General features: G+C 34.4%; 1 protein-coding gene across 2 annotated transcripts; it reads right to left on the reverse strand.

The window, feature by feature from the left end:
• Positions 1-1531: 1531 nt before the first annotated feature.
• Positions 1532-26446, reverse strand: LOC113066123 (receptor-type tyrosine-protein phosphatase H-like). Of its 2 annotated transcripts, none has more exons than XM_026237784.1 (17): positions 26178-26446; positions 14496-14754; positions 10967-11233; positions 10120-10389; positions 9059-9316; positions 8094-8327; positions 7716-7985; positions 6281-6377; positions 6112-6159; positions 5491-5572; positions 5208-5298; positions 5045-5118; positions 4790-4927; positions 4167-4289; positions 3594-3754; positions 3275-3410; positions 1532-2475 (listed from the first exon to the last, which is right to left on the reverse strand). In XM_026237784.1, exons 1-17 carry the CDS (start codon positions 26223-26225, stop codon positions 2335-2337), a joined length of 2697 nt encoding a protein of 898 aa, XP_026093569.1. In that variant the 5' UTR covers positions 26226-26446; the 3' UTR covers positions 1532-2334. The 2 variants fall into 2 exon arrangements, with proteins under 2 accessions (XP_026093569.1, XP_026093568.1); XM_026237783.1 differs by having other exon boundaries at positions 6106-6159.
• Positions 26447-26658: the final 212 nt, after the last annotated feature.

Raw genomic sequence — 26658 nt, forward strand, 5'->3', positions numbered from 1 at the left:
AGGAGTGAAGTCAACAAAAAGTTATAAATCATTTTATATATAATAAAATTTAACGTGATCACTTTTTCTTTTTTTATTAGTACATATCAGAACAAGTATGATTAATTTTTACAGTTTTTAAGTGTTGCACATGACAACACATTAATTCAGCACAGCTGCTGAGGTTGTTACCTCACAAATACAGTAAATGTACTAACCATTCTTTTTACAATGGCTTGTTAATTAAGGATTTATATTATAGTAAACAATGCTATATTGCCCAATTGAGCTCATTTCATAATTAATGGACTTTCCACACTGAACAGCACTAACAATAACTAGTTAGGTGGTAGATGTTTATATTTCAGTACTGTAGTACATTATAAATCAGAATGCAATAACATAGTGTGTTTTAATGATCATACTTAAAAATATTATTAAAAGAATAGAACTTTATTTGGACAAATACCTTCCTAAACCTATACTGCTAACCACCTAATGACACTGTATTATTTATGAGACGTTTTATTGCAAATTTTCAAAAATTATTGAAAATCTGATCTGATATGTGATGGGAAAAGGAGTAGCCTAGAAAAAGTTTGGTAAAGGGCAGCCTCGAACTCCGGTAGCTCATGTCAAAATCATTAAACACTTTCTTTTGCCAGATCACTACTAATATATCAGATAAATAGCCATCTTTTGCAATGCTGTTTATCACAGCCTGGCATTGGTGGGTGGAGTAATTGTAAATAGTCTTTGCCAACAAATTATTAATATATTATATTACTTCAATATTTTTATTGCTCAGTATCTTTGAAATTATCTGTACTGTATAAAGCTCTATAGAGATAAAGGTGAGGTGATTTGACTTGATCAGAAATGTGCTGTAGAGATTAAAGTACAATTTATGTCCTACTTACAATATTGTTTTCAGATCCACAGCGACAGTTTGTAGTTTATAGTAACATGTATGTATAAAAGTGTTTTATAAGTACCATTCCACACCTCCAGTTCACGCTCACATTTGAAGATGAAACATTACATGGAGAGCATTGGGTTCTGGGAAACATTACCCCATGCAGTGTCTTTAGATGCATTTTCAATATTGCAGAAGATGAAGGTAAATGAGGTGTGACCAGATGTGTAAAAGAACAATTTTGATAGCAAAAAGACAAGAAACCATTACAGTTTTAATCATGTACTAAATACTTTTAATGAAATGAACACAGACAAATGCATGTCAATGCCAGTTGATTCTTCATACCGTTTTGTTCGATTAATCAATTACTGACCAAAATGAGTTAATGCTAAAACAATAATATCTGTCAACAAGTGATGTGAATAAAAACAAAATGTCTATTAAAAACTTTAAATGGCACTCGCTTAATAATACAAGTTTGTTACAAGAAATGGTATTGAGTGTCTCATTGATGCTATCAACTTTTAATACCATGGTGCTTTCAAATACAGTAAAATAGTGTACGATTATCATATTTATACAAACACCAAAATAATGGCAAAGGTTGTGTCTGAAAACATGTATTACCATGTATTTTTTAAGTTAATTATTTACATATTGCTTGTGGCTGGAAACATATCATGTTTTGCCTTGTTAGGACTTTATGTAATGTATTCAAAATTTTCAGTGCAAAAAAATTACATGACCAGCAAATACCAAAACAGGTAACACACAACATTGTTTACCCAAATATGTAAAGGTGAATGTGAAAGTTACTTAAATTTGACTGGTTATATATTTGACTGGAAACTCACAACTTTTGAAGTATGTTTACACAGCTCTTTATTACAACAGATTACAGAAACCATATATCTGATGGTATGATATAAAATCATTCTCTATGTTGCATACAGATTTGAAATTATTTAAATCAGGGTACCCAGTCCTGATGTAAATAATTGCACAATTATCGTCTTTAGGTGATCTATTCCTTTAAAGCATGCTGTACGACAACTGAGAATACATGACACTGGCAAACTAGAAAAAAAAGATAGAAAAATAGTTTTATTCTGTATTAATCTAAAACAAATTGAATTCACCTGATATTACACAGGCTGTGTCTTATTTCAATTTAAAAAAAAAAAAAAAAATATTATCATTAAAAAGCAATGTGCAAATTAAGCAGCACTAAGTACAGCTCAAAGGAAAGTTTTCTTTCAGAAAGCACAGCTTATCAAGAAAACAATTAACATGAAAAACATGCCTATATACAGCTATCTAGTTAAATACATATATAATACCCGTGTAATCCAGGCTTTCTGTTTTTATTTATAGAAGACTGTTTAATTAAAATGGGTTATTGGACCATATGATATGGCTTATATTTCTGATCATATTTAACATTGTTTTTCATATTCTCTTAATGCTATTGCGTTGACATAAATCATGTCTGTGTTTTCATAGAGAGGCTCTGACTTAGGCACAACTTTGGGTTGTAGAGTATCCATGATGCACTGGTGCAGGAACACATACTGAGACTGTAAGAGACAAAGAGATAAGAACAAAACAGATGAAAGTAAAGAGGGTCTGCCAGGAATATGCAATTCCTTATTTCCGAGTGATGAAATGATAACCTGTAATTAAATAATATGTAGTAATCATAAAAATACAGATGCCATCCTGTTTGACCAAAGAGTTTTTTAAATGTCCTTTGAACTCAAAATAAGCATACCTTAAGAACTTGCTGATAGCAGTGCTGTTAATAATATTTACTATGTTATTGTACTTTTCTATTAACTGAGGAAGCAGCTGTTAAGTCTTAAGATTTAATTGCAGAATTAGCAGTAATATCACTGTACATATATGGAATAATGGGAAAAAACTTTAAAATTATATTTCTTATATATCTTTGTTTTATTGCTATTAGTTTATAGTCTTTTAATTGTACTTTTTCATATCATGCTTAGTTATTTCTGTATTGTATTGTATATATACTTCACTCATTTGGATGAAGGCAGTGAATAAACTTCCAACAGCACACTGGTTGTTAGTACATTAAGCTTTAAGTAGTTTGATATTTTAACATTATTCTATGATATATGGTTACCAACTGGAAAATATACAGTCTCCAGAATGCCACCCTGGGATGGAATTTTTACAGTAAAATTCCATTGACCACATATACATACATATAAATATAGCCTAAATAGGCTATATTCATCATCAAAATAACCACCAAAATAATAATAACAACACTGAGAACCCAATTCTGTGCTAAATTGCCAATAATCACAATATATATTTTTTTTTTTAAATACTGGATTGAAACAGTTTTACCTCAGTTTGCACCATTAGTGGCCTGCTGAGTCTCATTTGCTGGACAAATGCTGAAATTCCCACTTCCTTCTCTTTATCCAGTTGCTGCAGCAGAACATCCAGCGCAATCAGGGTACCTGTCCGACCCACTCCGGCACTAGAGTAAAGAGAAGGAGACAAATACAGGATTAAAACGTTGCTTTATTTATTAAACCAGTGTAATTATTAATTAACGCTCACTCTTCATATTGCTTAGCTGTCAGTTTCGAACAGTTGACTGACTGTCATTATTCATGTTAAGTTAATGTCTGAGGTGGTTTTCAAAGTGAGCAGTGGTCACCTGCAGTGTACAATTGTTGGCCCTGCAGAGAAAGAGCTCTCTATGTGCTGACGGATGAGTCCTCTGAATTGGATCAGCTCCTCTGTGCCAGTGGGCACGCCATGATCCGGCCACGCTGTGAAGTGGAAGTGCCTCACTGTTCGTGTCTCAGAGGTGGTTTTCTGTTATATGCAAAAATAGACAGAACTAGATTATGTCTAATGCTAATCTGACCAGTAATGTGTTAATACTGTATATTCATATTCAAGTTAAATGACTTATATCAGGAGGGATGAGGTTAACGTTTTAATCACCATTTTAAGCTGAAAAATACGTTTTGAATCAGTAATGCCTATGTGGTGAACAGTAATTTCGCCCATCCAGTCAAAGTGAATAATTATGAGAAAGCAGAATGCATACATACCAGAATACATCAGATGAACTGATGATAAGTGTAAAATGTGATAAAGTCTGTCAAAGCTTGTGCTATATCTGACTTTGTGTAACACCTACACACAGTCAAGAAAAGCAACAACAAAAACTAAAAATGTACAACTATTTTGGAAGCACAGGGATAGAAATATCTCAGCTCACATTTTTGACATTAAACTCTCGCAGAGTCCAACTTGGAAATGTATCCTCCGATTTTTTTGTGACAAGCAGGTGTCCATAGAGACGTGGCATGAAGTCCAGTGGCCAGTATTGCTCACACTTGACCTGGAGAAGTAAACACACACACACACACACACACGTATATATAAATATATATATATATATATATATATATATATATATATATATATATATATATATATATATATATATATATATATATATATATATATTATGTCTACATGTGTGTGTGTGTGTGTGTGTGTGTGTGTGTGTGTGTTCAAATAACTGCACTAAGTGCAGAGGACAAATATGATGCAGTGTTAAAAATTTTATTACAGAAATGATGCAACTAGACCACTCACCAAAACAACAAAAAACCAAACAAACAAAATTGGAATAAAAATGGCAAAACAAACTATTTTTCAACCCTGATAATTGAAAGTAACATCATGCAGCAATAATGTATCACAATACTGTTTCATACATCACTACATAATGTATAGTTTGATGTAGAGTTTAAACAAATGGTAAACACTTATATGGTAAGTCGGTAAACAGTTCATACAAGAGTAAGCAGTCTTCTGTTCTGAACATTGCCTTACCCTTCCACTCTCAGTGCAGTTGGTTACCATGACGATGACCTGTGACCTTTTCTCCCAAACCATTCTCCAGAAATCATTGACAGTGGATGGCAGCGGACCTTGAGCAGCGATATACTGTCTGTTTGCATTGCCATAGCCCTGATGTGCACATAAACAATGAAAAAATGTCAGTCCACCAGCAGCATTTTCTGCCTTGTGCCTTGTGGCTTGTGTAATGAACTACAGCTGATGTTAACTACTATTAAATGTACTTACAGGCATGTAGTTAGCATTGATATAATCAGAATCACCCTCATCATTTGTGCTGAGATGCACTCTTGAGGAGTCATCTTAAAGACAGAGAGACATTTTTAGACAGACACTGTGCACTAATATTGTGTGTGTGTGTGTGTGTGTGTGTCTGTGTGTAAACACTCACAGGCTAAAACATTGGTAAATCTGTTTTTATCCTTGTTTTCAGGCAGAAGAGCTGCCATACTGGGCTGTTCTTTACCCACTGAACTCAAGTCCTGTTAAAACATATTCAGTAAAAACATACTTAACAAACGCTCTGAATATTGGGACTTCAACTTGATGATTCTAACATAAAAGCTGGTTTACATTTTCAGTCCCAAATAGGCATTGTTCTGTTTTAATGCCACTTAAAAATCAGGCAGAGATAAAAATAGTAAAAATATAATTTCATATTTGATGAACTGTACCTCATATTCCTCACTGAAACCTTTATTCTCATCACGACTCATGTTTTGAAAATATTCAGGAAATTTATCCAAGGGAATCTGTCTGAAAAACATATTGCATTTGTTTACGGTTATAAATAAGTCACTAAAATTACATCATATACACCAGCCCCCAAAATATGTAGACACTTTTGGCAAACCAAAAAAATATATATGTCTGAATGACATAGTATTATTAATATATAATTGATAAAACAAGTGCATTTCTATATAAAAGCAAGTTCACATGACACTTTCAGATTTTTATATCTAATCACATGCAGTTTCACCTAAAGTTCACCTGAAACTGAAAATTGTGTCATTGTTTACTCACATTATTTCAAACCTGTACACTTTTCTTTCTTCTGAAGAATACAACAGAATATATTATGAAGAATGTTGATTAGTTTTGGTGATCACTGAACTCAGTTGTACAGAAAAAGAAAAAAAAATAGCCTTTCTCAAAATAACTTCCTATATCTTATATTTCTTATGTGCCACACAGGTTTGGAAATGACATGGGGGAGACATTTTGAGGTGAACGTCTAAATGATTCGACCCACTTTATTTTCTAATTTTCTCATATAATGGACTTACACATACTTGTTGTTTTTATTAGGCACTTTTGACTCCACAGGTGGTTTGGGCATTCTAAAGGTGAGAAAAGACCTTAGATATATATATATTAAAAAAAACAATAAAGCTTATATTGCATTACATTATAAAAGAAACCCATAATCTTAGACAATAAATAAATAAATAAAAATCATACTTATTATGCTTTGCAGAACCATAGCGGTGCCATACAAAGACACCAATACAAATAATGATGATCAGGATGAAAAACACAAGAACACCTGCTATAACACCTGTAAAAAAAAAAAAAAAAAAGAAATACTGATTATGTAAATGCAATGTTCAACTACAATAAATAAAAACATGGTTAAGCTTTATACAGCTGAAGCCTATGGTGGTTTAAAGGCTGAATTTTTCATATTAGGGCACATCATCAGAATGAACAAATGCAGAAGTCCAAGAAAAAATATCCCGTATTTTCTGGTAGCCACCACAGAAATATATTTTGTTGAACCACACTTGATGCCATTGTAAAACACTTTACACACGACTGGTCAAATGTTTGGAATGATTATGATATTTCAATATTTTTAAAAAAGATCTCTTGTGCTGACCAAGGCTATTTATTTAGTCTAAAATACAATAAAAACAATAATATTGTGAAATAGAATTTACATTAAAAATAACTGTTTCCCATTTTCAAGTATTTTAAAATGTCATATATTCCTGTGATGCTAAGCTTAATTTTCAGTATTACTACTCCAGTCTTCAGTCACATGATCCCTCAGAAATCTATTTTAATATGCCAATTTGCTGCACAAGAAACATTCTTCATTTTTGTAATGATTATATTATTATGAGTGATTTTTTTCCTAATTAATATATTGTGGAAACCGTGATATATTACAAAAGTACAAAATAAACGAAATTTTAATTTTAATTTTAATTCAGCAGGGATGCATTAAACTAATCAAATAAAACAATCTCCATACGTTCAATAATATATATATATATATATATATATATATATATATATATATATATATATATATATATATATATATGTATAAATGCTGTTGTTTAACTTTTCTGTAAAAATAAAAAATAAATGTACAAGGGTTTCCACAAAATAATAATAATAATAATAAATGAATAACATTAATGATAATGATAAACATTTTTGATAATTGAGTATCAGTATCAACAGTATCAATTTATTAGAATGATTTATGAAAGATTACATGTGACAGTAATGAGAAATGGCTGCTAATGAGTAATGTTTCCGCTCAGTCACAAAACTTTTGTGATGGAAATAAAATGAGATGGGAGGAAAAACTATTTTTCAGTGAAAAAAAAAAAAAACTGTATTGACTGTATTGTCCAAATGACTTGCTATATTTCAAATCTTCTAAAGTCATATAATAGCAATTGTGTGGAACAGGCATCTTATCCATTAAAGCTCTCCTTGGTTTTTCTATGACAGCTCATGAATGAAGCAGGGTTCATAGAGGTTTGGAACAACATGAAGTTGAGTAATAATGACAGAACTAAAAGGAGTTGTGTCATTAAGTTGTAATTTAACTTGGAATATTCCTAAATCTTTTATAACAGATATCTAGACATCATTTTACCTGCTGGATCTGTTTGGCAGTTGATTGATACTGTTTGACTCCTCGTGTCTCCAGAGAATGACGTTGCTGTCACGGTGTACCACTGGGCAGCTTGCAGGCCTTTTACCTCTACCTGTTGTGGTTTTTCTGAATTATATGATTGGTTGAAACTTTGTTTGCCAACAACTACCTGCACCATATTCACAACTCCATTTGGATAATCCCACGTTACAGCCAGACCATACCCTCCAGAATGATGTTTACAGCGGAGGTGAGATACACTATTTGGAACTAGTTTGAGAGAGAAGCAGAAGGACAAAAAAAAAAAAAAAATAAATAAAATTGTATGGGGAATCAGCTTCTCAGTGGTCACAATCAAGACAGAGCATGTAAACCCACCCAATGTCAAGCGGTGTGAGCACTGTAGCAGCTTCTCTGACTCTAAGTCGTAAAACAGTGAAACAGTGTAGCTTTCTCCAGGATATAGGTCTTGCAGATTCACCATGTTACCATCTACAGTGTCATTTTTACCACTTCCGGTGCTGTTTTGAGCTGTCACATAAGTGCAACCATTCACTGCAGCCTCTATTGATGAGTTGGTAACTTTCCAGTTAAAGGACGCACAGTCAAGACCTGCAGAAAATATAAGAACATATGAATGTCAGTTTCAGACTGAGTGGGAGTCTTACCCTTGGGGCCTTAATCTTGACATAAGTGATACAGGACTTTAGGTATAACACTATATTTTCCAGCGTCATTGAGAATGGTAAAAACAGTAAATGATGCATAATTAAATGCAAATAACCCTAACACACTGTCAATTAATATCACTTAGTGTTTAAATGTATAATTACACAACAATAAAGTATAAACAGACTTTAACTTCCTGGTCTGGATCTGGTCTTGGCCAGCTTGGATTTAAAACTTGGATTTAAAACATATGTTAGTTGATTATGCTGTGGATCCCTTACTTTTCACAGTATGTGTTACCAAATGTGCAAAAATTATGGGTAACACTTTAGTTTTTACATTTGTTCCAGTATTTTAAAATCTTTGTTAATCTTAAATGTTAAAATACAACTTCAATATAAGTCAGTTAAATAATATTAACAGAGACAACTTTTGATTTGAATTATGCATTAGTATTAAATTAGTTAAACTAAGACTAATACATAACTTAAAAGTATTTTTCACTGTTAGTTAATTTTAACTAATGTAGTTAACAAATGGAACCTTATCAAAATATTGTTTATAATGTTCAAGCATTCAAAACCACATAAGTTTTTTATTTCCATGATTAGCAAGCTGTCAAAACTCTTACATTAATTAAGTAGCTGAATCAAAGTAATGCTATCAAAACTTACTAGTGACGTTCTTAAAGCTGTATCCTTTACTTCTGGTATTGTTCACCTCAGTGAAGAGACTAAAACTGTGTTCAGTCCCTGGTGTGAGAGATGAGTAAGTATATGTTAACGTATCAGATCCAGTGAAATGTTTCTCACTTTCCTCTCCCAGCCTTTGCAAGGTGTAGTTGTAGATGTCATTGTTGTTTAACTTTAACCATGAGATCTTCAAACTCGTCTGTGACCGTTTGACTGTAACTCCAGTTATGTCGGATAGAGCTGTAGAGAGAGATTCATTTTCAACAAGAACTGTTAGTAATTAATACAAATACTGCAGCAGATTCTCCATAAATTTATCATTGAGATATGGTATGTAGCAGGTTTGTACACCAATCAGAACTGAGTTGATAATTTAACCTCAATTTGAACTGAGACAAAATAAGACGACAAACTGTAATACAAGTTTAAATTATATTTTTCAATTCAAACCAATTCAATTCAGCTGAAAGAATGCTGTAAGAGTTTGCAATAATGTCATTCATAAACATTTTTTTATGAATTGGGTTGGAATATCAGATTGATTTATTGATTGATTGATTGCAATACATTTTTAAAATGCCTCAATAGAAATTTGCTTTAGCCAACTAGTTCATAGTACTTTATTTTAAAGTCCTATTCTATATGTACGATATGTACTAAAATAATGTTTAATAACTATACTAACCCTCGCCTAACCTTGATCCATTACCTTACAAGAATTTGCCTTATATTAATTTATATGATAGACATTTTGTGGTGCTGTGTATGCTAAATTAAAATCTGTTTTGAACTTAGAGAATTGTTCGACTAATGAAATCCCTCTGTGTTAATTTTCTTTATTTAATTTTTTACTGTAATTCAGTATACTGTATTTCTTTCTGTTATTTCAGTTCAACATCCTGTGTGTTGTAATCAAATCGAATGTCAACACGTGAATTGAAAGCACTCTGAATCTTATATTCTGACTTTTGCCCAGTCCTGCTATGTGATCAATTATTAATTTAATCTAATGAAATATCAATAAAAAAGTGAGAGCCACTTACTGGTTATTTGGTAGAAGTTGAATCCAGTACTTCTCAGATCAGCAAACTCTGTGTACAGAGTGAAGCTGTAATTTGTTCCAGGATTCAAATCTGATATATGACATGTTACCTCATTTCTTTCTGCAATGTAATTAATGCAATCCCTTTTTTCATCTTTGTATTCAAGAGTATAGTTGTAAGTGTTATTGTCTATGTTTGGTACAACATTCCATTGTAAGATCATGTCTGTGTCATTGAGCTTCGGCATCACATTTTCAACATTAGATGGCACTGAAACAAATGCAGATATAGTGAGATATGTGTTATAAAATGAGCTTGCAGATTACATAGCAGTTATTAGATATCAGAGGGAGTAATTGCAGTCATAGACCTGTTAACTCTATTACACCAACTGCTAGGTTTGTGACAGTTTTTAGGCCAATGCTGCACTGCCATGGAAAAAATGTACAAACTTCGTACTGTATTTACACCGTTTTAGCAAATTCATCTGATTCTGAAAACTTAATCCAACAGTTACTAAAACAATAGAAGTTTATCAGATTTTGTGGTGGGAGCAGTGAAAATACTTAGTTTGCAAGTAAAATCCATAAGGGTTATACGCTGTATACAGTGAATTGCATCCTAATTTAATTAGAATTTCAGCTGTGGTTCTGTTCTTATTCCTGCATATTAACAGAAATTGGAGCGGAATGTCAGAGGCAATTGTTTTGTCTTTTATACCACTTTCTTTCTGAACTGGTAGGTGTGACAGATCTCTGACAGAATATGACAAGATTTCAGTATAACAGCAGATGTAACACCCTCAACAGCATTTGTCCCTGTAGTTTGACTAAAATGATATACTTACTGGTTACATTGGAGAAGTTGTATCCACGGCTCGTTACATTTTCAAACACAGTGTAGAGCGTAAAGAAGTATTCAGTCCCAGCAGACAGACTCTCGACAGTATGTTCCACTGTAGAATCAGTAGGTAATGCAGATATTGAAGTATGTTCTTTGTTCCTGTATTTCAGATTATAACTGTAATCATTGCTGTTGTTGACTTTATTCCACTGTAATTTTATCTCAGTCTCACTCCGTGTGATGACTGAAACACTGTCAACAGCAGATGGAACTAAAGAAACAAACAAACAAAAAAATTATAGATATATAAATGACAATAACATTAATCTACAAGGCCATACAAGTACTTTTTTCTTATATAAAAAAAATAATAATAATAATAACAAAATAATAATGATGGAAACCTGTAAATTGCCATTTCCAGAATTCCCTGCATGCCTCTTTATATTTCATTTGAATAATTACATTTCTTCTTATGGTTGTTAACCGTTATGCACATCAGAGTTATATTTTACATCTTGTGCTAAAGTGTTATAGTTTCATTAGATGATTTTAATGACTTAAAAAAGTGTGACACACAACATTAACAGTTTTTCACTTTCCCACAGTCCATTTTAAATGAGCTTTGGCCCAGAGAAAAGCCTGCGCTTCTGAATCATGTTTAGATATGGCTTTTTTTTTATTTTGACCTATAGAGTTTTAGCCGGCAACAGCGAATGGCAGGGTGGATTGTGTTCAACAACAATGTTTTCTGGAAGTATTCCTGAGCCCATGTTGTGATTTCCATTACAGTAGCATTCCTGTATGTGAAGCAGTGCTGTCTAAGGGCCCGAACATCATGGGCATCCAGTATGGTTTTCTGACCTTGACCCTTACACACAGAGATTGTTCCAGATTCTCTGAATCTTTGAATGATATAATGCACTGTAGATGATGATAACTTCAAAATCTCTGCAATTTTCTCTGAGAAACTCCTTTCTGATATTGCTTCACCCTTTTTCGCCGCAGCATTGGGGGAATTGGTGATCCTCTGCCCATCTTGACTTCTGAGAGACACTGTCACTCTGAGAGGCTCTCTTTTACCCAATCATGTTGCCAACTGATTCTAATAAGTTGCTAATTGGTCCTCCAGCTGTTCCTTATATGTACATTTAACTTTTCCGACCTCTTATTGCTAACTGTCACAGCATTTTTAGAATGTGTAGCTCTCATGAAATCCAAAATGACCCAATATTTGGCATGACATTTCAAAATGTCTCACTTACAACATTCAATATGTTATTTATATTCTAATGTGAATAAAATGTAAGTTTATGAGGTTTGTAGATTATTCCATTCCTTTTTTACTCACAATTTGTACAGTTTGTAGATTTTGAGAAAGATTGTTAATTAATTTCACTGAGCCAACAATTAGCTTACATTAATTTTTACCATAAATGTCAGGAATGAAAATTAAATAACACTTATAGTCTATTTACAGGTGCTGGTCATATAATTAGAATATCATCTAAAAGTTTATTCATTTCACTAATTTCGTTCAAAAAGTGAAACTTGTACATTATATTTAATCATTACACACAGACAGATATATTTCAAATGTTTATTTCTTTTTATTTTGATGATTATAACTGACAACTAAGGAAAATCCCAAATTCAGTATCTCAGAAAATTAGAAGATTGTGAAAAGGTTTAATATTGACACCTGGTGCAACACTCTAATCAGCTAATTAACTCAAAACACCTGCAAAGGCCTTTAAATGGTCTCTCAGTCTAGTTCTGTAGGCTACACAATCATGGGGAAGATTGCTGACTTGACACTTGTCCAAAAGACAAACATTGACACCTTACACAAGGAGGGCAAGACACAAAAGGTCATTGCAAAATAGGCTTGCTGTTCACAGAGCTCTGTGTCCATGCACATTAATAGAGAGGTGAAGGAAAGGAAAAGATATGGTAGAAAAAAGTGTACAATCAATAGGGGATAACTGCACTCTGGAGAGGATTGTGAAACAAAACCCATTCAGGGATTCACAAAGAGTGGACTTCAGCTGGAGTGAGTGTTTCAAGAACCACTACCCACAGACGTATGCAAGACATGCGTTTCAGCTGTCGCATTCCTTGTGTTAAGCCACAGAAGCGTCTCAAGACAAAAAAACTGGACTGCTGCTGAGTGGTCCAAAGTTATGTTCTCTGATGAAAGTATATTTTGCATTTTCTTTGGAAATCAGGTTCCCAGAGTCTGGAAGAAGAAAGAAGAGGCACACAATCCACGTTGCTTGAGGTCCAGTTTAAAGTTTCCACAGTCAGTTATGGTTTGGGGTGCCATGTCATCTGCTGATGTTGGTCCACTGTGTTTTCTGAGGTCCAAGGTCAACACAGCCGTATACCAGGAAGTTTTAGAGCACGTCATGCTTCCTGCTGCTAACGAACTTTATGGAGATGCAGATTTCATTTTCCAACAGGACTTGGCCACAGCACACAGTATGTGTAGGGAAGTCATGGCCTAATGGTTATAGAGTCGGACTCCCAATCGAAAGGTTGTGAGGTCGAGTCCCGGGCCGGCAGGAATTGTGGGTGGGGGGAGTGCATGTACAGTTCTCTCTCCACCTTCAATACCATGACTTAGGTGCCCTTGAGCAAGGCACCGAACCCCCAACTGCTCCCCGGGCGCTGCAGCATAAATGGCTGCCTACTGCTCCGTGTGTGTGTGTGTGTGTGTGTGTGTGTGTGTGTGTGTGTGTGTGTGTGTGTGTGTGCGCGCACACACACTTCGTATGGGTTAAATGCAGAGCACAAATTCTGAGTATGGGTCACCATACTTGGCTGAATATCACTTCACTTTCACTTTTTTTCACTTTCAAATCTTCCTGTACCTGGTTTAAGGACCATGGTATCCCTGTTCTTAACTGACCAGCAAACTTGCATGAACTTAACCCCATAGAAAATCTATGGGGTATTGTGAAGAGGAAGATGCGATATACCAGACCCAACAATGCAGAATAGCTGAAGGCCACTATCAGAGCAACCTGGGCTCTCATAACACCTGAGCAGTGCCACATCTGATCGACTCCATGCCACGCTGCATTGCTGCAGTAATTCAGACAAAAGGAGCCCCAACTAAGCATTGAATGTTGTACATGATCATACTTTTCATGTTCATACTTTTTAGTTGGCCAAGATTTCTAAAAATCATTTCTTTGTATTGATCTTGAGTAGTAATCTAATTTTCTGAGATACTGGATTTTCCTTAGTTGTCAGTTATAATAATCAAAATTAAAAGAAATAGACATTTGAAATATATCAGTCTGTTTGTAATGAATGAATATAATATACAAGTAATATACAATATATCACGTTATGAATGGAATAAGTGAAATAAATCAACTTTTTCATGATATTCTAATTATATGACCAGCACCTGTATAGTGTTATGTAATTTTAATGTAAGTGGAATTTGACATTTATTTTACCCAAATTATTAAGTTGCTCTACAAGTTTATATATATACGGTTAAACCTCAATTGCTTACTTACCAGTTACTTCAGAGAAGATATGTCCATTGCTCATAGCATTCCCAAACACAGTGTAGAGTGTGAAAATATATTTAGTCCCAGGTGACAGAGATGTGACTTGTACCTTTACTGGAGTTTCTGATGAGCTGATATTTAACTCATCTTTGCCATGTGTCTTCAGTGTATAACTGTAACTGCTGTTTTCAACTTCCCATTGAAATGTTAATTCATTTTCTGTTCGACAAGTTACTGAAACATCCGTTACATCAGGGATTTGTGCCTGAGGAAAAAAATGACATTAATTTAATGAAATTAATGAAATTTTCTATCAAACAAATGGACTCTATAACAATCACAACAGATATGTTTTACAACCAGATGAATTTTAAAGTTATTGCAAAAATCACTGTCATACAGATTTGCTATAAAACAGGAAAATCCCATCATATCTTAGCATGCTGCACAATTATTTTCCCACTATTCTGTTCCCTATTGTAAAGCACTTAAGCCATCCTTCATCATGTGCAGTCAAACATCTGTAAGTCTTCAAAGAACCCATATTACACCTTTTTGTGAATCTCTGCACTACCTGTCAAGTTTTATCAAAGACTGCATATTCACTGTATATCTTTTTTTTTTTTTTTATAAATAAACAATATTTAGGATTACTAATATGGATTATTTTATTATTATGACTATTAATCTAGAACGCTGCCTTTGACTTGATGGCTGCTCTGTCAATTCCTCGCCATCTCCAACCCAATCTTTCCTTTGAAAGCTACATTTCTAGCAATTGTAAAGCTGAATTTTTTCCATCTCAAAAATATATCTAAATCACGACCTACTGCTTGCTCTCAATGTCAAATGCAGAAATGTTAATTAATGCAGTCCTGACCTCAAGGTTAGATTATTGTAATGCTTTATTTGGGTGGTTGTTCTGCACACTTAATATATTCCAGCTAGTCCAAAATGCAGCAGCTTCTTAACCAGTTCTGTCAACACGTGCATTGGCTTTCTATCAAACATCGTATAGATTTAAAAAATCTTGCTTATTACTTATAAAGCCCTGAATGGTTTTGCACCTCAGTATTTAAACAAGCTCTTATTGCATGTCCGCTATGTTAAAAAAAACTCTGGCAATTTGATAATAACTAAAATATCAAAATCAATTGCAGGCAGCAGATCCTTTTCCTATTTAGCGCCCAAACTCTGAAATAACCTACCTAACATTGTTTGGGAGGCAGACACACTCTGTTAGTTTAAATGTAGATTAAAGACCAACCTCTTTAACCTGGTTAACACATATTACACTAACACATTTCTAATATTCAATTCCGTTAAAGGATTTTTAGCCCTCTGGCTTGCTTAGTTGGGGACATTTAATTTCCAGTGATTTCATCGACTTGATTGCACAGATACTATTTAAACAGAACTGAGCTGGAAGATGACATCAGTGAATTCAATGATGCACTACCTTTTGCATTATTGACACACTATTTTCCTATTTAATGCTGTTCAGTTGCTTTCTCACCATCTGTATTGTTAAAATTCCTCAAGTGTATCCTTTGAGTCTGTAAAAAAAACCACAATCCTTTGCAAGCTCTCGATTTAATGCAAAATAATGATCAGAAAAAAAATCAGCACTGAGCTTGTCTAATGTCATTATGTAATGCAAGACAAAAAATGTAGATTAAAGCATTATATACATTTATTTATTTGGTTTGGTTTTGTTTGTTTGTTTTTTTCCTGTAAATTTTTCATATAATGCTAAACTCTCTGTATCCTCAGACATTTGACATTCACTTAAGAGTCTTATTCTAGGATTCGTTGCTGAGGAGGACTCTAGCAAACCACAACATCTTGGGGCTTATTGCTTTATACAGTAAATGTCTGTTTTAGTTAGTTGATATATTAGAATAGCATAATTAGCATGATAGCTTAACATATGCATAAAATATTTCCACTTACCCTAAATGTATTCTCAATAATATACAGTATAAATGAATATACAAACATGAAAATGTCCAAATATTTCAGTTATTACAAAAGAATGAAGTTAGGTTATTCACTTATTAATTAATTGTTATCAAGTGAAGGAAATTATATTATGTCCAGTTTGTTTTATTATGCACTGTATAATAAGCAATTATTTGCATTACCTATTGATGCCTTTACAACCTTTGAAGTGCAGCTAATGAAGATTTTTTAGACTTACTTTGTGCACTCATCTATAGACCACTTAAATATTTTGTTTTTGTCAACACTGGTACCTTGTTGTGACAGATTGTTAATCCTTGGAGATTTCAATATTCATATTTGCTGTAAAAACCGAACATTTTAGGTGAAGGAATTTTTGTGTATGGTGGATTCCTTTAATTTGACACAGCTAGTTACTCATATAAAAGGGTCATATGCTTGATCTGGTGTTAACTTCTGGTTTTCACGTGAGAAATCTTGAGGTGTTAGAATCTGGATGTTCTGATCATAGTTTTGTTTTATTTGAATCTCTACTGCCACATCCTATCTCTACCACCCCCAGAGACTTGTGCTAGTACTTCTTCTATGGTTATGCAATTTTTAAGCTTCCACATATCTCTCTCAAAATACAGATGTGTTAACTGGTACTACGGATTCTTCACAGCTAACGGAAGTATTTAATACAACTTTTGCTGATGTTCTGGACAGTTAGCTCCGCTCAAATCACTGAGATCTTGAAAAAAAACAAAAAAAAAACAGATATCCTGCCAAATGTCAAAACCGTTCTGTTAGGCAGCAATGCATGAAAGCAGAGCGTAAGTGGAAGAATGATAAACTTTTTTTTATAGAAATGTTTTTTTTGGAAAATGTCCTTTCCTCATAACTCCAGTGTGTTCCCTGAACAGTGTGACGTGACACCAAGCTTTTCCACTTGATGTGAGATCCTCGCCCACAGTGGATAATTTTAAATCTAGATTGAAGACTCATTTATTCTCTTTAGCCTATGGTGTTGCCTGAGAATATTGGGAATATAAAGTTGTTTATGGTGCATTTTGCATGCTTTTGTTTGAATCTTAATAATTTCTTTAGTTATTAATCGATCTGGATGAGCTTACAGAGACTGTAATATCTTATATCAATTTCTGTGAAGGCGTGCATTCCTACCAGGACTCATTTAACCTACAACAATAACAAACCATGGTTCACTGCTATCTCTAGGTATCACTATTTCTCAGGACCTGAACTGGGACAATCACATTGAGTCCATTGTGAAGAAGGCCCAGAAAGGTTTTTACTTCCTTCGCCAGATGAGGAAGTTCAACCTGCCACAAGAGCTGCCGAAACAGTTCTACTCTGCTATCATTGAATCCATCCTCTGCACTTCAATAACTGTCTGGTTCAGCTCAGATACCAAGTCTGATCTCAGAAGACAACAGAGGATAGTCATGACTGCTGAGTGAATCACTGGTACAACATTCCCCTCTCTCCAAGAACTGTACTCATCCAGAGCGAGCAAAAGGGCTGGAAGAATCCCTCTGGACCCCTAACATCCAACATACTTCCTTTTTGAACCATTACCATCTGTCTATCTATCTGAAACACACTAGTAATGTGATGATACCTACCAGCAACTTCATAGCAATACGCTAGCAACCATCCAAACTAACTTAGCAACCACTCAGAGTACCCTAGCAACTGCATAGCAATCACCATAGCAACCATTGCAAGCACTCTAGCAACTGCAGAGTAATGCCCTAGCAACCACCCAGGATACCAAGGCAACTACATAGCAACACCCTAGCAACCACATAACAACGTCTTAACATCAACTCTGGGTTCCGTATCAACCAAATAGCTACATCCTAGCCACGGCCCCATGTACCATAGCAACTGTATAGCAACACCCTAGTAATGACCCAGAGTACCCTAGCAACCACCTAGCAACAACTTAACAACCACTTATAATACCCTAGCAACCAACTAGCAACAACATAGCAACCACCCTGAGAACACTACCAACCACCACAAATAATGTAGCAACAACACCCTAGTAACACTCTAGCAACTGCCTAGCAAATGCCTAGCAACCACCTATAACTCCCACAGCTATTGTTTATTCAAACTAAAAATGATCACCTTCAAACTAAAAGATTTTAAAGGGGTCATATGATGTTGCTAAAAATAACATTATTTTGTCTATTTGGTGTAATGAAATGTGTTTATGCAGTTTAAAGTTCAAAAACACATTATTTTCCACATTATTGTTTCTCCTCTATGGGTAATTTTTTTTTACAAAACGTGTGTGAAAATAATTGGCCAGCTATCCAGTGCTTTGTGATTGGCCGAATGCCTCAAGCATGTAACGGAAATGTTACGCCCTTTGTCATACTGTGATGCGTGTCCAGGTGAGAACACCGGTGCGACAAGACAAAAAAAATAAAACCCATTACAAACAAGCCATTTGTAATTTTTGTAATTAGAAAAAACATTACTGTCCCCCTTAGGGGCAATTTGATCTGCAGCAGGATAGATTTCACCACATACAAGACCGACAAATACACAACATTAATGGCATATTAAAAATGACTAAAAACTACGTATCTCTGTTTGAATTACAAGGATCCTGAGGGGAGGGTCTGAAATGAATCTTATAAAAAGGGTGAGATGTGTCAGATATAATGTGATGCACTTTCTTTATCACCTGAATGTCAAACAAATCTGACAACCCAGTTATTTACAACCTTTGATAGAGAATTATTTTGTTTGACCTTTAAAGAGGCAAACCAACAAATCAATGAACAAGTTATAATCGATTCAACATACAAGTGCTGGTCATATAATTGAAACTATATCATCAAAAAGTTGATTTATTTCACTAACTCCACTTAAACTTGTATAGTATATTCATATTCATTCATTTACACAGACTGATATATTTCAAATGTTTATTTCTTTTAATTTTGATTATTATAACTGTAAACTAAGGAAAATCACAAATTCAGTATCTCAGAAAATTAGATTACTACTAAAGACCAATACAAAGAAAGGATTTTTAGAAATTTTGGCCAACTGAAAAATATGAACATGGAAAGTATGAGCATGTACAGCACTCAATACTTAGTTGGGGCTCCTTTTGCCTGAATTACTGCAGCAATGCGGCGTGGCATGGAGTCAATCAGATGTGGCACTGCTCAGGTGTTATGAGAGCCCAGGTTGCTCTGATAGTGGCCGTCAGCTCTTCTGCATTGTTGTGTCTGGCATAGCGCATCTTCCTCTTCACAATACACCATATATTTTCTATGGGGTTAAGGTCAGGTGAGTTTGCTGGCAAATTAAGAACAGGGATACCATGGTCCTTAAACCAGGTACTGGTAGCTTTGGCACTGTGTGCAGGTGCCAAATACTGTTGGAAAATGAAATCTGCATCTCCATAAAGTTGTTCAGCAGCAGGAAGCATGAAGTGCTCTAAAACTTCCTGGTATACGGCTGTGTTGACCTTGGACATTTTAGAAAACACAGTGGACCAACACCAGCAGATGACATGGCACCCCAAACCATCACTAGCCGTGTTTCCACTATCGAGCTAGGACCGGGCGTGCTAGTGCGTGCCAGGGCCACTCGCGTTTCCACTGTCACTTCCGGGGCTTGATCGTGCCTTGTCGGGGCTTCCTCGGGGCCAACGGCCAGGTTTTTTCGGCCCGACGAAGTCCTTGGGCCAAAGCGGGCCAGCTGGGGCTAGAGGAGGGGTTACGAACAAAGGCGGAGTTTCTCCGTGTCTGGAGGGCGTCAGCGCGGATCATTTCAGAAAGAAAACAACTTTAACACCAGCATTAAAGACTTTTTAAAATCAGTTGAGCTCAAAACTCACTCTTAGTCAGCAGTGAGTGTTTGAAATAACTTTATCCGATGTGGATTATAATCACTAAACAAGGCAGAAATATTTATAAGCGATGTAAAAGACTATGCACGCTAAACATTAACATTACCATGGTAAATATGACCGCTTGGAGAAATCAGACGTCAGCATCTTATTCTCTATAACAACTGTGTATTTATTAAGTAACATTTTATCTGTCGTCTTGTTTCGTGAGTTTAGCTCCACGTTTCATATCATCAAAATATAATAATGATTTTTGTTCGGGAGATTTATAAAAATAGAGATTATGTGCTGTGGATCATTTCAGAAAGATAGCCGCTATAACGCCAGCATTAAACGCTTTATTTAAATAAGTTGAGCTCAAAACTCACTTTCAGTCAGCAGCGAGTGTTTGAAATAACTTGATCCAATGTGGATTATAATCACCATACAGGGCAGAAATATTTATAAGCGATGTAAAAGACTATGCACGCTGGGCATTAACATTAAACATGGAAAATATGACCGCTTGAAGAAATCGGACGTCAGCTTCTTATTCTCTATCACAATCGTGTATTTACTAACTTATATTATCTATCACAAGCCTCGTCTCGAGAGTTTAGCTCATGTTGCCTATTATAAAAATATAATAATGTTTTTGTTCGGGATCCTTTATAAAAATAAAGATATCATTCATTCTTAATGTGACGTATAGGCCACTGTGACTACAAATAAACAGAAACAGACTCTACTGTATAAGCAGGCTATTTTCATAAGCGTTAAAAATAAATAAATAAAATATAAAGTGTATTTATGTGCGATTAATTTTGAGTCTTGATAAAATTAAATCATTATGATCAATGTATCACTTATTCTATAGTTAAAACATCCATGCTTTTGAATTTGAATAACAAAGCATGCAAACAAACGGCCGCTTTTATCATCTTCGTTTTGTGATCGCCCATGTTCCAGTGACTTATTTCTTATTTTTCTGATAACTTCTCTTTGTTGGTGAAATAATGAGGTTGCATGACGTTGTTCTGAGAGGCGTGTCAAGGGCGTGTTTTAGTGACGAGCAGCGGAGCTTCAAGCTCCCCTGTGGAAACCCTGCGCTACTCTGGCCTCGGTGCTACTGGCCCGAGGCTATGAGCCCCGCCCGGCCCGCTTTAAGCCCTGGCTCGCACTGGCCCGACAGTGGAAATGCGGCTACTGACTGTGGAAACTTTACACTGGACCTCAAGCAATCCGGATTGTGTGACTCCTCCAAACTCTGATTTCCAAAAATGAAAGTAAATGCAAAATTTACAGAGAACATAACTTTGGACCACTCAGAAACAGTCCAGTCCTTTTTGCCTTTAGATGCTTCTGATGCTGTCTTTTGTTCAAGAGTGGCTTGACACAAGGAATGCGACAGCTGAAACCCATGTCTTGCATACATCTGTGCGTAGTGGTTCTTGAAGCACTGACTCCAGCTGAAGTCCACTATTTGTTAATCTCTCACACATTTTTGGATGGGTTTTGTTCCACAATCCTCCCCAGGGGTGGTTATCCCTATTGCTTGTACACTTTTTTTCTTTTGTGTCTTGCCCTCCTTGTGCAAGGTGTCATTGGTCGTCTTTTGGACAACTGTCAAATCAGCAGTCTTCCCCATGATTGTGTAGCCTACAGAACTAGACTGAGAGACCATTTAAGGCATTTGCAGGTGTTTTGAGTTAATTTGCTGATTAGAGTGTGGCACCAAGTGACAATATGGAACCTTTTCACAATATTCTAATTTTCTGAAATATTGAATTTGGGATTTTCTTTAGTTGTCAGTTATAATCATCAAAATTAAAAGAAATAAACATTTGAAATATATCAGTCTGTGTGTGATGAATAAATCTAATATACAATTTTCACTTTTTGAATGGAATTAGTGAAATAAATCAGCTTTTTGATGATATTCTAATTATACTGTATGACCAGCATCTCTATGCCTTATAAAAAGCAGTCATCGGTGTCTTATAAATTTTAAATTTAGCTAATTTCCACAGACAATAAAGTTGGCTCATCTTACGAAGTCTATTGGTATTCTCTACAAAATGTAATTTATTATCAATAATAGTACCTAGGTACTAATAACTTTCGCCCAATGCAATCAAATGATTATCGACAATAGTACATGCAACTATGTCCCCCAATTCCAGTCCTTGCGCCCCCCAGCTTTTCATATTGTGCATGTCTCTCTTTGTTAACACACCTGAATCAGATAATCAGCTTGTTAGATGTGAGCTCCGTTCATGAACTGTGTTAATATTGACATGGTCCCTACACAGTGTTCATTGCTCCCTACTCCCTGAGCAGATATAAACTCCCTTGTTTAGATAAACAAATCTAAAAGTTTACCTAACTTTGGAACATTCATTCACAGATTTGCACTGTGCAACGTCTTCACACACGGGCAAGTGTGACATTACCTCTTTAAATAAATACAATTTAAATTCACATCTCACACACTTCAATGACTGTGTGTCAGAAGCGACGGAATTGTAGTTATCTCTCTCAGGATCAGGAAACAGTCCTCCATAAAATGCATTACACACATCTAAATATATGGGTTGAACTGTTCTGGAACAGTCTAGTTTTTTGTCCTCTTTTGGAAGGCCAAACAAAGTATTTTCTCTTTCACAACGAAACAAGCGTCACCACGATATGGTGTCAACAGATATGCCTTCTTTCTTTGCGTGAACATTTGGGCGGCATTTGGCATAGACAAGGCTACATTTTATAAAGAATATCTCTTTGGGTTTGAGACTTTAGTCTTTGCAACAGCTTGTAATACTCCAAAGAGAAAGGAAAACATGAAATCGCATCATATGACCCCTTTAAAACCACTTCAAATAGGCTATCTCAACTCACCCTCAAAGTTTGTTCACAAACTTTACTTGACTAGTTTAAGCTGTTTTTCTCATGGTGACCGAATTTTTTTGAGTAAAAAATGACTGGTATTACTATCCTTGTGGGGATATTTGGTCCACATAATCAAGATAGGAAATAACAGGTACACACACAAATGCACACACACTGATTTCCGTGTTTTATGGGGACATTCCATAGATATAATGGTTTTTATATTGGTATTACTATCGTTGTGGATACATTTGGTCACCATAGGGAATACAGGTAAACAAACACACACACACACACTCACACACACACGCACACACACACACACACACACACGCACACACGCACACTTGCATTTGTAGTTTATGAGGACTCTTCATAGGCATCAAGGTTTTTATAGCCTACTGTACAAACTATATTTTCTACTGCCCTACACCAACACTATACCTAAACCTAACACTTACAAAAAACTGCTGGCAATTTTAGAATTTTATAAAACAGTTTTGTAAGTGTCCTCAAAATGATTTAGCTTCTTAGCTTTCCAAACTCGTTATCTTAATCAACCGTCCAGCATACAAAGAAAAAAAAAATTGAAATAGTTTGAATATATATATATATATATATATATATATATATATATATATATATATATATATATATATATATATATATTACAAGTTTTTTTTTGCTAGTTAGGTATTTCTTACTTAAAAGATTAGAATGTCATACCCATTACAGTAAGATCTTATTACAACTCGTGATAACTTATCTGAAGGACTTTGGACTTTGGGATGGTATTTCAGTAAAACATTAGATCCATAAACATAAAATATTAATCCACAGACCTGCCATCTCCACACCATTTAAAAGAAGATAATATGAATTTCATATAGTGGTTATTTCATATAGTGGCTATTTAAATTACTATCTATCTATCTATCTATCTATCTATCTATATTTCAATAGTCCACTTTAGACATTGTACTAAGTAACTTAACAAAACTCTCAATAAAATAGACTGTTTTGTTATAGAGTTAGGGTGCAATATGTTAAATGAACAGTTGTGTCTTTCGCAGTTCTCCTGGAGTTGGAAAGATAATTTGGTTGCACTTTATGGTCCCACTTTATTAGCTGTCTATAAATACTAAGTACTTGTTATAAAATAATGAATTGTTAGGTAAAGTGTGGCAATTGTGTTTGATGGCATTTGCTGCTGTTTAGGCAGAATTTAAAAAAAAGTTGGTACACGTTTGGTGGCCCTTACGAAAAATATGTTTATTTAAGTGGGCTATTAGTATACTTCTTTTGAACTAAAAATAGGAAAGTATGCTTTTATTTTAGAAAAAGGCTTTATATACTCCTCAGAAAAATACTTAAAATTACATTAAAGTATACTTGACTTAATTTCAGCTATACTCCTAGAATCCGTGTTTTCATTATTATACGGTAGAGGGCGCTAGTACAAATCTTCTGCACAGAATTTCCAAAACAGATTCTAACACGATCATCTGACATGAAACGGAATCAAAACTGTAACATTAAGGAATAAAATGTCGACTAAAGAAGAGGTAATAATTACAGTCAAGATTTGGGGTGCTAATCAATTTCATCTATGTTTTGATTATCATTCTGAATCCAATTTATAGTTTTTTTTCCAGCTTTTTGTTCAAAATGTTATTTCTTTATTTTTTATGAAACTTACCCACATTAAAGTGTTTTTAAAAAAAGAATGCATGAAGCTAGAATGTGTTTACAAGCAGATACCCTGTTCTTTCTTTAGATGTTTTGTATGTTCAGATATTCATACAACAAAATATATACAAATTAAACCTAAATAGGGACTTAATAGTGTACAAAGTATGATTTAAAGTTCACTTAAAGAAAACTATACAAAAAAAAGTATACTTGCAGTATTAAACTAGTAGTTTAATGAGACTATACTTCAAAGTGTACAAAGTATTTACTTAGTAAACTATCAGTATACCTATAAGTTCACTTTTAGTATAATTGTATCAAGCTACAAACACAGAGGTAAAGTAGTTGTGTACTCAAAGTTTGCTACTGTTATACTTAAAGTATACTTAAAAGTAGACTTTTATATACTAGAAAGTGGGCCAATTTAGTCCCAAGGAGTATTGAAACAGTACTTATACTTGTAAATATACTAAAACGCTGATATTTGTATACTTGCTACATAAAGAATACTTAAAAATATACTTGAACTTTATTTAAGTATACTTAGTAAAATAAACTTGAAGTATATTACTTTTTGGTAAGGGGTATTAAGGGGTACAGGTGGGGTTTACAGTGTACATTAAAATAAAATGGTACTAAATAGCACTAAAAAGTGGTTAATTTCTTCATAAATCATAGGGGGACTACTTTAAGTGCTAAATATTACAGAGTTAGGTCAGAAATTAATTACAGATGTAATTAGAGGATGATATTTCCAAATATAAGTCCAGTGTAAAAACATGTACAGTATGTATACGATAAGTGCATTGTATTGAATGATTAATTTAAACGGTTGCACTTTATTTTACAGTCCTGTTCCTCATGTACATACTATGTACTTATTATAGTAATTACAATAACTATGTAATAACTAGGTACTAACCCTGAACCTACCCCTAAACCTAACCCTACCCCATGTAGTTACCTTGTATTTCCAGAACTTTCTTAGATAGATACACTGTAAGTACACTATAAGTACATGGAAGTACACGTACTGTAAAATAAAGTGCAACCCATTCTACTAACATTACATTTACATTAATTACTTATAGTTTCCCTTTCCATTTTTATCAAAAGAGCTATTCTTTGACTTCGCCATGATTTATTTCACTTGCATCAGTCACAGGTGTTTTTGTCCTAAAAATGAAACCTCTTTGTCATGTACAGCTATGGCTTTACAGTCTGAGCCCCAAATCAGGAGTCTCAGTTAATCACAAATAGCAGTTGTATATAGAATAAGAGTGACTTACCCATGCAGAAAGCACACACAGCAATATTAAAGTCAAAGCTCCTTTCATTATCAACCCGGTATGTGGTCAATGTAAACACCACTTTTATCAAACTGGAATTTCCTACTCACTGCATTCAAAACCATATATAATTGAAATAATTAATAAAAGCTACTTGTGTTACAGAGCGCACACAAGACAGCTTTAGTATGATGTTTTTCTGTTTTATTGCCACTTCTCCTTTTTTTCATTACGGGAAAACAATGCCCATCAACCTTTGTCCTGCCTTTAAACCAGCTCTTCCTTATTTTGAAACTCCTGCATTTTTATTCTTTCCAAACTGGTTCTACCTCACTTCTCCTCTATTTTTTATTTCCACTCACATTCCCCTATGCTTTATTAAGGTTGGTATTCCATCAATGAAATACCTTTAACTTTTTTTTAATTACAGTTATTTTTGTTTTTGGATATGCTTTCAATGAACCCAAAAGGAATAACATAA

This window comes from Carassius auratus, chromosome 49 (genome assembly GCF_003368295.1).
Source record: "Carassius auratus strain Wakin chromosome 49, ASM336829v1, whole genome shotgun sequence".
Taxonomy (NCBI): domain Eukaryota; kingdom Metazoa; phylum Chordata; class Actinopteri; order Cypriniformes; family Cyprinidae; genus Carassius; species Carassius auratus.

Coding starts and splice junctions, on each gene's coding strand:
- LOC113066123 (XM_026237783.1), bottom strand. CDS start 26,225: ATGAAAGGAGCTTTGACTTTAATATTGCTGTGTGTGCTTTCTGCATGG. Junction 10,390..10,966: donor CAACTTCTCCAATGTAACCA/GTAAGTATATCA, acceptor CATTTGTTTCAG/TGCCATCTAATGTTGAAAAT. Junction 6,160..6,280: donor GGTTCTGCAAAGCATAATAA/GTATGATTTTTA, acceptor TCTCACCTTTAG/AATGCCCAAACCACCTGTGG.